The sequence below is a fragment of the Triturus cristatus genome, chromosome 1_1 (genome assembly GCF_964204655.1).
Source record: "Triturus cristatus chromosome 1_1, aTriCri1.1, whole genome shotgun sequence".
Taxonomy (NCBI): domain Eukaryota; kingdom Metazoa; phylum Chordata; class Amphibia; order Caudata; family Salamandridae; genus Triturus; species Triturus cristatus.
Genome location: NC_140579.1, coordinates 114,266,282 through 114,281,108, shown reverse-complemented (window position 1 = coordinate 114,281,108; position 14,827 = coordinate 114,266,282). Strand labels below are relative to the sequence as shown.

Sequence of the window (14,827 nt, the reverse complement as noted above, 5' to 3'; positions counted from 1 at the left end):
GACTCCCCCAGCTTGATTATGATGCCGGCGGTAGCCAGCCTTTCCGCGGTGCTGGAACCGCCATGGAAAGGCATGCGGAGAATGTCTCCGGGGGCCCATTGCGGGCCCCCAATGTGTTTGAGGGGGGGTGTGGGTGCACTGGGGGGGTCATGTCCCTGTATCAGGTGGCAGGCACTGTGCAGTGCCTGCAACACAGTGCAGGGATATGCTGGACATGCTTTTTCGGACATCGCGGCAGTGCTGCTGGCAGCAGCAACCGCCGTAATGTTAAATGCCGCGATAGTACTGCCGCGGTCGGATTTCGACTGCGGAGCATACTAATTGGACCGGTGGTTATGCCGCGGTCCAAGCAGGCCATGTTTTCCCGCTACCAAGACGGTCGGAGTGATTTTCCGACCGCCATCCTAATAGACCCCATAGTTGGTAAAAAGGCTTGGGGAAAACTCTGAATGTGCCATCCATCATCCGCATTTCACATATTTAAAGTTTTTGTAAGTTGTTGTTGGTGGCAAAGATGATAATTTGTTTTTCATGACTGTTATTGTCCTGAAGAAGGAATTTTTCATCTTTGTGGGTGATGGGGTATTACGGTAACATTTCTAATTCTGCAATAGTTTGGGGTGTGGGTAGTGTTTGAGTTGTAGCTCTTTTAGTTCTGGCATTTAATTTTTTTAGAGTGGGGATGGATGGTAGTTGTCCTGTGACATGTTCAGGAACTCTAGTTAACATGTTTTTTAGTATTTGGGTACTGGTCTGTTGGTACTTGCATCTCTGATTGTTTCTAGAGCATCTCTGACCTTGATTTCAGTCACATTGGAGGGATGGTTGTGTTCTCTGACATTAATTACATTTGTTTCTACTGTAGTGGCTCTCCCATAGCAAGAATTGGAGTAATATTTACAACATTTCCAATGGGTTTTGTTTCTTGCGTATAAGTGTAGCCCATGTTAGGCACAGAAGTAGTTTTCCCTTTTGTCTAGGTATGAATTTTGCTCCTTCTACCATTTGTGAATGTATGTACATCTATATATATTTATTAATTATACAATTCTGAACAGTAGAATGTTTGTATAATGATTATATTTGAAAATAAACTTGCATTTGTCTTGCTTTAAGTTTCTTGATGGATATTTTATTGATAGTCGTTGTTTATTCACTGTTTTTTTTCTCTTGGTTTAAGCGCAAAATGTTATTTTTATTAAACTGTTACTTTTAATTTTATTATTTCCTTTATTTAGTTTCTAGTTTTATTTAGATGAGGAAAAAAACGTACTATTTTTAGTTGATGCAGTTTATTTGGTTGATGTTGTTGAAACAAGGAAAACAGTCACCCATGCTCTGGTCACGAGCCGACTGGACTACGGAAACACCCTCTACGCAGGTACCACCGCCAAACTACAGAAGAAACTACAACGAATCCAAAACGCCTCAGCCAGGCTCATATTAGACATCCCACGCAACGAACACATCTCGGGTCACCTTAAAGACCTCCACTGGCTACCCGTCAATAAGAGGATCACTTTCCGACTGCTTACCCACGCACACAAATCACTCTACGACATCGGACCAGATTGCCTCAACTCTCGACTGTCCTTCTACACCCCCTCCCGCCAACTTCGATCTTCCAGCCAAGCATTCGCCACTGTCCCTCGCATCAACAAAACCACCATTGGAGGCAGATCCTTCTCATACCTGGCTGCCAAAACATGGAACTCACTCCCCGCTTACCTTCGCCTCACCCAGAATCACCTAGCGTTCAGAAAACAACTTAAAACGTGGATATTTGACAAATAACCCCCCTCCCCTCCCCAAGCGCCTTGAAACCCTCTGGGTATGTAGTGCGCTATATAAATTTTATGACTTATGACTTATGACTTAAGTTGAAGTTTATAGAAGCTGTGAAGAGAGAAGCATTTGTTAGCTATATTTGTATTTATTTTATAGTTTTTTATTAGTTTGCTTTATTTGTTGTTTAATTTATATACTTACTTAGGGGTCCATTAGGATGTCATGTGGATCGCCACCGCCCGGCCGGCGGTGGCGGACGGTGGAAATCCGCACGCCATCACAGCACAATTTACTCCCTCCGCCATATTACTATGGCGGGGGGTACCAAGGCGGACAGAAAGTCAGTTCGCCGCTTTTCCACTAGTCGGATTGCCGGCCGGCCGGCCGGAAAAGGCACACAATATGGTGGCGGTGCCTTGCAGGCACCGCCATCCATATTAGGATGCCTGCAGTGGGTATGCTTTTCCATGGCAGAGGCTCCGCCATAGAAAGGCATATGGTAAATGACTTTGGGGACCCGTTGCGGGCCGGAGGGGGGTGGGAGGTGGGTGGTTCACTTGGGGGTACTCATGGTACCCCCCTTCATTGGCGTGCACAAGTGGCAGGGACCGCGCGGTGCCTGTCACGTTGTGTATGCCAACATGCAAATTTGACATTGCGGCGGGTGCTGCTTACTGCACCGCCCGACGCAATGTAAAAGATGCGGGATGCGACCGCCAGGGTGGCAGTCACATCCTAATTGGCCTAGTGGGGCCACCACACCTCTGGCGGTCGGTCCCGTTTACGGTTATCGTATCGTAATGGGGCCCTAAGTTTTATATTTTTCTTTAATGTTGATTCTGTCCTTGTTTTTAAAGTTAATCCTTGTTTTAAGTTTTTTAGGTGGAGTTTTAGTGAAGTGTAATCGGTGAAATGTAAAAGAAAAGGGTATAGTTTTAGCAAATTTGATTATTTCGATTTTTTTTCTCTATTTTTATTTAGTTAAAAAAATAATACTTACTAATTGTAGTTGATGAGGTGTCTTTTGTTGTGGTTTTGTTGACTTCTGTAGAAGCTGTTAGGAGAAAAGTATTTGTTCTCTCTGGTTTGCTTTTTTATTAAATGCATTACTTTTAAATACTTTACTTTATTTGTTGGTTGTCATATACTTACTTTGTGATGTATTTTTTATTATGTTGATTTTATTGTTGTTGTGTACTTAAATCTTTGTGTTGAATTTTCTAGGTGGATTTTAGTGAAGTTTAATCTGTGAGATGTAAAGAAAAACATGTTATAGTTTTAGTAGGTATCAGAGGTGTGCTAGTGTGAATGAAGGCAGCCATCGGAGGTGTGCTAGTGTGTGTGTGCTAGTATGAATGAAGGCTGCTATCGGAGGTGAGCTAGTGTGAATGAAGGCAGCCATCGGAGGTGTGCTAGTGTGAATGAAGGCAGCCATCGGAGGTGAGCTAGTGTGAATGAAGGCAGCCATCGGAGGTGAGCTAGTGTGAATGAAGGCAGCCATCGGAGGTGTGCTAGTGTGAATGAAGGCAGCCATCGGAGGTGTGCTAGTGTGAATGAAGGCAGCCATCGGAGGTGTGCTAGTGTGAATGAAGGCAGCCATCGGAGGTGTGCTAGTGTGAATGAAGGCAGCCATCGGAGGTGAGCTAGTGTGAATGAAGGCAGCCATCGGAGGTGTGCTAGTGTGAATGAAGGCAGCCATCGGAGGTGCGATAGTGTGAATGAAGGCAGCCATCGGAGGTGTGCTAGTGTGTGTGTGCTAGTATGAATGAAGGCTGCTATCGGAGGTGAGCTAGTGTGAATGAAGGCAGCCATCGGAGGTGTGCTAGTGTGAATGAAGGCAGCCATCGGAGGTGAGCTAGTGTGAATGAAGGCAGCCATCGGAGGTGTGCTAGTGTGAATGAAGGCAGCCATCGGAGGTGTGCTAGTGTGAATGAAGGCAGCCATCGGAGGTGTGCTAGTGTGAATGAAGGCAGCCATCGGAGGTGAGCTAGTGTGAATGAAGGCAGCCATCGGAGGTGAGCTAGTGTGAATGAAGGCAGCCATCGGAGGTGTGCTAGTGTGAATGAAGGCAGCCATCGGAGGTGTGCTAGTGTGAATGAAGGCAGCCATCGGAGGTGTGCTAGTGTGAATGAAGGCAGCCATCGGAGGTGAGCTAGTGTGAATGAAGGCAGCCATCGGAGGTGTGCTAGTGTGAATGAAGGCAGCCATCGGAGGTGTGCTAGTGTGTGTGTGCTAGTATGAATGAAGGCTGCCATCGGAGGTGAGCTAGTGTGAATGAAGGCAGCCATCGGAGGTGCGCTAGTGTGAATGAAGGCAGCCATCGGAGGTGTGCTAGTGTGAATGAAGGCAGCCATCGGAGGTGTGCTAGTGTGAATGAAGGCAGCCATCGGAGGTGTGCTAGTGTGTGTGTGCTAGTGTGAATGAAGGCAGCCATCGGAGGTGTGCTAGTGTGAATGAAGGCAGCCATCGGAGGTGCGATAGTGTGAATGAAGGCAGCCATCGGAGGTGTGCTAGTGTGTGTGTGCTAGTATGAATGAAGGCTGCTATCGGAGGTGAGCTAGTGTGAATGAAGGCAGCCATCGGAGGTGTGCTAGTGTGAATGAAGGCAGCCATCGGAGGTGAGCTAGTGTGAATGAAGGCAGCCATCGGAGGTGTGCTAGTGTGAATGAAGGCAGCCATCGGAGGTGTGCTAGTGTGAATGAAGGCAGCCATCGGAGGTGTGCTAGTGTGAATGAAGGCAGCCATCGGAGGTGAGCTAGTGTGAATGAAGGCAGCCATCGGAGGTGTGCTAGTGTGAATGAAGGCAGCCATCGGAGGTGAGCTAGTGTGAATGAAGGCAGCCATCGGAGGTGAGCTAGTGTGAATGAAGGCAGCCATCGGAGGTGTGCTAGTGTGAATGAAGGCAGCCATCGGAGGTGTGCTAGTGTGAATGAAGGCAGCCATCGGAGGTGTGCTAGTGTGAATGAAGGCAGCCATCGGAGGTGTGCTAGTGTGAATGAAGGCAGCCATCGGAGGTGAGCTAGTGTGAATGAAGGCAGCCATCGGAGGTGTGCTAGTGTGAATGAAGGCAGCCATCGGAGGTGTGCTAGTGTGTGTGTGCTAGTATGAATGAAGGCTGCCATCGGAGGTGAGCTAGTGTGAATGAAGGCAGCCATCGGAGGTGCGCTAGTGTGAATGAAGGCAGCCATCGGAGGTGTGCTAGTGTGAATGAAGGCAGCCATCGGAGGTGTGCTAGTGTGAATGAAGGCAGCCATCGGAGGTGTGCTAGTGTGTGTGTGCTAGTATGAATGAAGGCTGCTATCGGAGGTGAGCTAGTGTGAATGAAGGCAGCCATCGGAGGTGTGCTAGTGTGAATGAAGGCAGCCATCGGAGGTGTGCTAGTGTGTGTGTGCTAGTATGAATGAAGGCTGCCATCGGAGGTGAGCTAGTGTGAATGAAAGCAGCCATCGGAGGTGCGCTAGTGTGAATGAAGGCAGCCATCAGAGGTGTGACGACTGGTGTCAATGCTGATAAATGTCAAAGAAGGCCACAGCAGATTCCTTACACACAGCTTCATAATTGGACAGACTTTTGTTTGAGATGACAAAGGGCGTAAATGGGATGCAGACAGATGTATATTGTAGGTGTGGGACAGACCTACAGACTTACTGGAACAGATGACAGAGGGCCCAAAGGCTGCTTGCAGGATGCACCCCAATACAGGCCAATGGGGAGCTGTGGTGTCAGAGAGGCATGTTGGGTCACTACAGATTTAGAGAGAGACACAAGGGGCCAGATTTACTTGTTTGTCACACAACGCAGTACAGCAGCCACAAATGCTGAAATCTACTGCACGAGAAGGAGAGAGCAGGAGAGCAACATATTTACAGAACTATGGGGCATATCAACAACAACCGGCGATAATTATCGCTCAGCGCTCTTAGCGTGAGGATAATTATCGCCGGCTAGCGTGAATTTTTATCGCTGAGATAGCGTGCTATTAGCAACGCTTATCTCAATAGCGATAAAAATCCTCACGCTAACAGGCTAACGTGAGATTATCGCTGGAAACCCAGCGATAATCACACGTTACCTTGTTGATAGGGACAGGCAAACTTAGCCATGATATCCTCCTTCCATAGGATATCATGGCTAAGTCTGAAAATTAGCAGACGTAAAAAAGCAGCGTTAACCGCGGTTAGCGCTGCTTTTTTTGTCTCTAACAGGGTTAGCGACATTCTTGATAATAGGAGAAATGTCGCTTAGCGACATTTCTCCTATTATTTTACTAAGGAACGCCCCCTTTGCATCTCATTAGAGATGCAAGGGGAAGCGTAGAGTAAAATGGTGCTAACATGCAAATTTAGGTGTTAGCACCCTGTTGTTGATAGGGCGCTGGTTTTATCTCCCCTTTTTTGGCTTTTAAAGCCAAAAAAGCAGAGATAAAGCCCTTGTTGATATGCCCCTATGGCACTCTCCTCCCCTCTCCCTAGTGCCGGCGCAGAATTGTGGTGCTGCACGCCACGGACACACCTTTGCACCATAGTGCAAAGGTGTCTCCTTGAGTCTAGCATGAATTTTGTTCTGGAAGGATACCCTTTCAATGCAAAATACAATGCTGGGACTCGCTTGAAACGTTCCCCACTGTGTGCTGTACATTGCAGCTCACACGCAAAGTCGGAAATGAAAGGAAAAATGAAAGCATTCCGTCATGATAGCACCTGGTTGAAGTAGGCGCTATTTACTGACGCTAAACCTTGTCTACTTTTTAAAATAAATAGGGCTTAACATCAGAAACCTTGGATGGTTGCAAGGGAACGCCCATGCACCACCCATGGTATGCCTCCTTGGCGCTAAGGAATGCAAAGCAGCTCTATGCACTGGTTTGTGCTACTTTCGAGTAAATTTGAGTCTAAGTAAATTAGTACCACAATATGTGTGTCGGTTTGCTTTACTATTGTGATACAAACACGTGTTAAATCTTAGTAAATAGACTTCAATGAGTACTGAAATATTGGTTACGCTGGTAGAATCTTACACAATGTCCAGCATTTGTGCTACGCTTGTTGGATGAAATCCTGAAGATTACGCCATTACGCCACGTCACTTACTTGAGAATGAGATTTCGATGAGGTAAAAGTCCTATTGCCGGAGCATGGGGACAACGCAAATGAACAGAACCCAAGTGGCTCTTCTTTAAGATATGTGTTATTTTGTGCTGTTTTTTTACCAGTTTTTCTTCTGGCACAAAATGTATTCTAACATCCAAAATAGACGCGTGAATGCATTTCACAGTAAGTGATAGCCCAAAATGCTGGCCCGGCATTTCTTCTATAACACATAATTTCCCATAATTATTTAGGGATACTTTGCTTCATTTCTGCAAAGTAAATTAACCAAATTTCACCCACCCTGCCTACCATGTCGTCCTTCTTCGCCCTCATAGTCCATACTGAAAGGAGATGTGCCCCCGGGAGACAGGATACCCTGCTTTTCCTAAACTGACAAAAACAGCTCCAGCCTCACTGAAGTGTAAACATCCATGTACAAAGATAACAAGCATTGGCTTTAACATGCTAATGCATACAAACAGAGGCATTTGCAAATGAGCACTCCTAAATGCCTGTGTTTGCACACGACCCAACATTAAAATCGGGTATTCTGGCTTTGCCAGTGCTTTTTCTGTCCTAGTGGCCTGTGTGAGCAGCTACATGTAAGTTCAAGAATGGAAATAGCAATACTACACACACTGGTAATTCAGGGCGGTGGACAGCACTGTTCGCTAGATCAACAGATAAAGTGTTAGCTTCGAGGCGCTTCTTTGCTTTCCAGCTGAACAGCACACTGGGAGTCACTTCCTCTAGCATCTGTCTCCAGTGGTCCTTCTGCAAGAGGAGAAACATCTCACATTGCAGCTGGCAAAGCACATATTCTTGGGCTTTAAGAATTACACACTTTTTTTAATGTACAGTGTGAGTCAAGATTTGCAAAAAAAAAATATGGTAGATGACAAAAAAACAATCCGCACCAACACCGTCAGCAGAACTAAGCTGAAAGGGAGGGAGGGAATATAGGACCCGGATAAAGCATCGGTGTTTGAAGGCTTTTTAGGGTGTCTACTAAAAATACAGCCATTTGTGTGGCTATTCTGGAAAGGACAAAAGTATTTAGCGGATTTTTGTAAAATCATGCTAGTTATTTTTTGTCAAGGAAATTGCCCCTGTATGTTCTGTTATAGTCATTAATATTTCAGACAGCTCTTAGATACGTTTTAAATGATTTCACGTTTGCATATTAACATTTGTGCTTCAAGTGTAAAAAATACAGACTTACAGTCATTTCCTCATTGTTTTTGCTATCCTTTACCAGTGCTTAATTTGAGGTGGTGTTTGCCAGTAGGGGCCACTAGCACTCATTTTTGGGGACTGGCACTTATTTTTCCACAATAAACATTTCCCATGACCAAGCGGAAAGAAAGAGGACGTGAAAGAAAGAGGACATGAAAGAAAGAGGAAGTGAAAGAAAGAGGAAGTGAAAGAAAGAGGAAGTGAAAGAAAGAGGAAATGAAAGAAAGAGGACATGAACGAAAGAGGACATGAAAGAAAGAGGAAGTGAAAGAAAGAGGAAGTGAAAGAAAGAGGAAGTGGAAGACATCCTAAAGAGAAAAAGCAGGCCTGCAGGAGTGAGATAGAGTAGCAGGATGTGTGCCTGGTAGTGGATGAAACAGTCATGAGGTGGATTTAACATACGCAGCCTGGTATTCATTTAAAGGCACCCGCCCTAGGGCTTCTGAGCAGAGCTTTGTCTCCTGGTACTCTTTATATTATACCGAAGGATATAAAAAGTGATGGGAGAAAGCTTGAATTAATCTCATCCACTGGTAATTACTCAAGGCTGCAATTAGTTTGCACATCATGCCACCCCAATTTGGACCTAGCCATATGCAAATCAGTCTTGACCGACCTCTAATAGGGACAGTGTAGCCCGAATCGGCAAACGAGGTCCTCTCTTAACTGGGATACAAGCAACCCAAAACCAGTTTTGCCGATGCTATGGGTCTTCAGTCGGGAGGAGCTTGGTTCCAGCGACACAGTGTGCACGGGACCCACACCTTGGCACACCTCTTACACTTAGGCCATCACATTGAAGTATACAAAAAAGTGTTGGGTGGAATTTTTGAATTAGTCTCGGCCACCAGTAATTACTCGGGCTGCAGAAAAGTGCATAATTTGTCTCACCATGCCACCATAGTTTGGACCAAGCCATATGCAAATCCATCTTGACCCTGCTCCAGTAGGAACAATCCAACACTCAGTGCCTAAAATACTGGCCAGGCTAGTACAAAACTGAGCATGAGGCAACCTCAGTGTATGGGAGGAATAGAGAATAGGAGAACTGTATGTTTTATTCTGAGAGTTTAGGCATTCTGATGGAATTAGCTACTAGTCAATGCAGGCACAAAGGAAGAGAATGAGGTGCCTCTTGCTAGTACCCTCATTCATACACTACTGGCTCCAGTGCACTGTGCCCCCTCCATCTTACTATCACAACAGCAGGTTAGTTTCAGCCTTGATCACAGCTTGGAGAAAATAAGGGAGTAGCAGGTGAGGGGAGGATGGAGTAACAAGAAACAAAGAGGAAGGAGAGGAAAAGCTGGACTAAAAGTAGCTGACTGGGGGCGTGGCCGACAGCCGACGAAGATGGCCGCCTGCTGAAGCAGCTCCGCTGCCCACGACCTTAAATTCCACAATATCCTGGTCTATATCCGTCCCCGGGACATACTCACTCTTCTACTGTCGTCCGGAGACAGCCACGAGCCCATGACTGCCAGCCCAGCCTGGCGTGACGCAGTTGCCAGATGTGAGCTGACGTATGGAGTGCGCGACCCCCCCCCCCGCCCCGCAATGTGTACAGACCCTGAGCTTTGAGCATACCACTTTTGGCTTGATTAGATCGCCGTGTGCAGCGGATCTGGAAAAAAAAACTGCATACCGGTGATCCTGCGGCCCGTTGAGACCGCGGCCTTGCGTGGCGGACCTGCTGAGGAGAGGGGGCATATTCTGGTGTGGGGCCTGCGCTGGAGGAGAAGTGCACGACCCCCTCCCACAACAAAAAGTGACCTTGAGCGCGACAACCCCCCGCAGCGGAAGACTTCCCCGCGGCGGGAGTGGTAGTGTTGTGCTGTGGATGCCTGACATGCTGCATCCGGTGCTGGGGCTGGCTGCCAACAACTTCACCTCCCCTGGGCGCTGTGAGAAGCGGGAGGCATGTGGAATCCGGCCGGGCCATGACATATTCACCAGAAGTTATTGCATGGCTGTATAGAGGGGGCGAACGCGATAAAAGGCGCCAGAACCAGCAAGTGATTCACAACAAGACCTGAAGTACTGCCGCCGGTGCTGGGGCTAGCTGCCAAAGACTTCACCTTGCCTGGGCGAGGAGAGAAGCGGGGGGCTCTGCGGAATCCGGCCTGGCCCGATATGTTGACCAGAAGCCATTGCCCTACTGTATAGAAGGGGGCCATCGCGATCACAGCCGCCAGAACCAGTAATTGATTTGCAGCCAGCTCTTCTACCACTGACACTTGCCACTGTACTCAAACGGCTACCAACGGGCTGCGGGGTGTCCCATGATGAAAAAGCCGATAGCGCAGGGGGAGAAATGCAGGTCATTAGATCTGCAGCCAGTGGAGACCTGTGCAGCACGGGCCTGTTCCCCTGACCATCCTGTGCTAAGACGATCATCAGCGTGTTAACCTACCTGGAGCCTGTGACCTCCCAGATTCTCCCAGTTGGACGATAGATTCACAGCAGAGTGGAAAACCCTACCGGCCACGCAGTGTGTACTGTGGTAGGCGGCGGCAAGTATCGCTGGGCTGTGACCCTGTGACCCTAGGACCAGAATGGTGTCATCCAAAGGCAGCCGATCGACGCACAGAAAATGGATAAATTTGCCTCCCTCAAGGCTGCAGAAGGGGGTCCTATAATGTTAGAACTGGAACAACTCACGCAAGTGCATGGAGAGGAGCAGATTTCACCCACGCTCCAAGATGTGCTGGCCTCCATCAGTGGGGTCCAACACTTTGCTAGAGGGCCGCATTGATTCCGTGGCCACTGATATCTCCCTCCTCAGAGCTGATCTCCACAATATGGACTCTCGGGTGAAGGAAGTAGAGAGCACCATCCAAGAATTGGTCTCTGACGTATCATGTATGGGCAAGAAAATTCTAGAATTGCAGCAAAAGACGGAACTCCTGATGTTCCAGCTGGACGACTATGAGGGGAGGTCAGGGAGACATAACATTCGTATCCTGGGGGTTCCCGAGCGGGCAGAGGGCCCGGCCGCAGACCTCTTTGTTGAAGAACTGGTGACCAAACATCTATGGGTCCAAAGCCTATACAACTATATCTCAATTGAGAGAGCCCACCTGGTCCCCGAGGGTAGACCTAGACCCGAGGCACCCCCGCGTCCAATCTTGGCAAGAGTGTTCAACTTCTCGGATAGGGACCACGGCCCGTACTGCACCCCCTATCCGATTCGAGAACAGCACAATAACTTTCTTTCCCGATTTCACAAACAATGTCCAAAAACAGAGACGCTTTTTCTTGGAAGCCAAAAAAGCCATCGGGGATTGCGATTTTAATTACACTATGTTCTTTCCCACGAAATTGCGAGTGGAGGCTGATGGCAAGAGCTGGTTTTTCATGGATACCGCCAAGGTGATGGACTGGCTCACTGAACGGCGGAAATTGGGGGATGGTGGACGCTCGGAGCGCAAACAACGTTGAAGGCCTCGGCCGCTAGTATCTCCAACGTCCCCATGAGCATGGGAATGTAAAGTATCTGTTGGAACTACACGTACCGGACTAGGCAACCTAGTTTCGAAAGATGCTGTCTTGATGGTGTCTGACTACTGCAGACTGAAGCAGAGCAAGAGGTAGACCTGACATTACTAACGAAGTGTGCTGTTCTGCCATGGGGCTCCACCCTTGAACGCCGTTGACTAGTCTTACTTTGTTTGCCACATGAACCATGCTCAGGGAATGAGATGAGTATTATTTGTGTTATATAACAATTCCTTAGGCTCTATTGAAATGTCTTGTTATTTGGGATGAGAGGTGTGGGTTAGGCCCTTGTTCTCCCCCATGAACGGCTTGGGTGGGCGACGGGCACTCTGCACTGTTGGGGGTACAGGTTACTTGATTCCATCTAGCAGGGAGGCAGGGAGGGGGGTAGAGGGAGTTCTGTGAGTTGGGAGAGGTAATTTGTGTAGTTCTAGTTCTATGCAGCAGTACTATTTTCACATAACAACACAGGCCACTATCTATCCTCACACTGAGTTGACATGGAATTCACGAGAGACACCCTTGTACATTAATAATGGGATGGCTAACGCAACACTTATTTTAATTTGAAACTTTTGGCATAGGCGTACCCGCCGACGCTACTTCATGGACCACAATTCTTTGGGGTAACACGCTGGTAGGACTAGCAGAGTGCGGCCAATCGGATTTTCATTAATAATGGGCTGTCCATACACTTCAGGATGGAATAGTCTGGCTCACAGTTACACTGCACGGACACCTACATGGTGCGCCAGCAGGGCGCGACCAGTATTATAATTCCTCCACTCCGACTTCACACATGTCGGTTGTTTATCCACGTATGGGATCACACGTAAATCTTAAGTGCCTCACGTGGAAAGTTAACGGCCTGGGGGATAACATTGAAGGAGGGATAGTTCTCCAATATCTGAAAAGACAGGCACCAGATATCGTTCTCCTTCAAGAAACACACCTAGTTGGTAACTCCTGCGGGGCCTTGAATAGATGGGTGTATCACCTGGCAGTACATGTGGGGTTTACATCAGGTTCACGAGGGACAGGGGTACTCCTACGTAAAAGCTGTCCATACATGATACACAAGACCTGGTCTGAGGAGCAAGGCAGATATGTCACGCTATCCGGCACCTGGGAAGGGTAGGCACTCAATTTTATATCGACCTGTGCCCTCCATGGGCTACAGCATCCCATGTTGCAGGATCTAGGAAAATTCCTTCTCGATCTTCAGCTTGGCTTACTAGTGCTGGGAGGGACTTAAACCTTGCAGTGGATGGCACCATAGATCGCCTCCCGCCTCGCAGGGACCCTTTGGGGGGATTCCAACTTGCTGAATTCCTGTCCGCCATGGGCCTTGCTGATATCTGGCGACGACTCAACCCCACCACTTCACAATTTAAGTTCCACTCCGGGGCCCATAACAGCCAATCACGGATCGATCACATGTTCACACACGAACAGGATATCCATGAGTTCTCTGAGTCCCGTTGCGGTATCTCAGATCACTCTCCTATCATTACTAAGATGACAATTGGCTCCCCCTCACGATGCACAACTCTGACCATAAACCCCTGGGCGTTCAAGATACCGCATATCAAGGAGACATTGATTAAAGAGACCGACCTGTATTTCCAAGAAAAAGTAGGACATCTCCTCAGCCCAAATTCTCTGGAGTGCGTTAGGGCAGTGCTCTTGCATTGATGGTCGGCCATAAAAGAGAACTCGGCAAACACATAAAACAGCTCGAGCAAGATATCCTACGTAGGAAAAGGGCACTTGCACTCACCCCTGACCAGGATGCGCAGCACTCCTTGGCAGTCATGCGCCTCGACTACAAGCATCTCCTTACAGATGTTGCCAAGAGGAAGTACAAGTCAACCTGTCATAAGATATACGAGCATGGGGAGAGAACAGGCAAGCTCCTTGCCTTGCTAGAAAAAAGGGAGCAGCTATCAAGATGGGTTCATCTACTGCGTGGGTCCAATGGAGAGGCAATCACCGATCCCCAGCGGATCGCGGACACATTTTCTACTTATTTCACATCAGTATAAACATCTACGGGACAACCACGCCGCTCACTGCAGCAGAATTGCTTTCGACTATTAAAGTCACCTGTTCGACTTATTCCCCATATCACCGGACTGATACATCTGGACCAATCCGGCTTCATGCCTGGGCGAAACACTGCCCTGAACTTAAGATGACTAAATGGGGTGTTGGGTAGACGCCAGACGATTAGGGAGGACGCAACCCTGCTATCACTAGATGCCAAAATGGCTTTCGATACTATTGAGTGGGATTTCCTTTTTGCAGTATTAGAGTGAATGGGATTCAGACCTAACTTCATAAAATGGGTCCAGCTACTGTATGCCTGCCTGATCGCCCAAGTTGTGGTGAACAAACACACCTCCAGACAGTTTCAGCTAGAAAGGGAAACCAAGCAGGGGTGTCCCCCATCGCCCTTAATTTTTGCCCTGATGCTCGAGCCCCTGATTTGTGGTCTGAAGTGGTCGGAGAACCATGAAGACTGCATTTCGCTATACGCGGACTATATCCTCTTATACATGGCTTCACCGTCACAGTCCCTCCGGCGGGTCCTTCACATATTCCACATATTTGGTACACCATCAACTGGACCAAGTCTCAACTATATGTACTATGGGGGACACCACCATGTAACCCAAGAGGCTACGACATCCCTGTGGCACTGAGGGGCTTCCGATATCTAGGCATATACATTACAACTGATCCGGACCTATTTTATAAGACGAATCTGCTTGAACCGCTGGCACGTTTCCGCGCCAAAGTCAAACACTGGCGCTCTCTCCCCCTCACTCTCTTGGGACATGCAGCCCTTTTTAAAATGCTAGCACTACCACGCCTCCTGTATGTGTTGCAGAACGCCCCTGATAAAATCCCCAACACCTATTTTGCCAACAACGAACGTGCAATGCGTGCTCTGCTGTGGGACGGCCGAGCTCCACGGATTGGCATGAAAAAACTAATGGCGGGGTGGTACGAAAGGGGCATTGCATTACCTGATATTAGACTTTACTACCAGGTGTCCCAACTGGTCACGGTCAACAGATGGGCACATAGGGCCCAAGGACGACCCGAATTTCCATACAGACTGGTGGCTTATGGGACAGAGGGGATAAAACAGGGCACTGTACACAGACCCCCGGAAGTTAAACCTCACGGGCCCACCGCGTGCACAATTG

General features: G+C 48.0%; 1 protein-coding gene across 1 annotated transcript in view; it reads right to left on the bottom strand.

The window, feature by feature from the left end:
- The window catches only part of LOC146869700 (uncharacterized), a 664,652-nt gene that overhangs the window by 347,914 nt on the left and 301,911 nt on the right, over window positions 1-14,827 (bottom strand). The window contains exon 11 of the mRNA XM_085640198.1: window positions 7,518-7,652. Within this exon, the coding sequence (XP_085496324.1) occupies window positions 7,518-7,652 (135 nt within the window). The remainder of the gene's footprint in view (window positions 1-7,517; window positions 7,653-14,827) is intronic.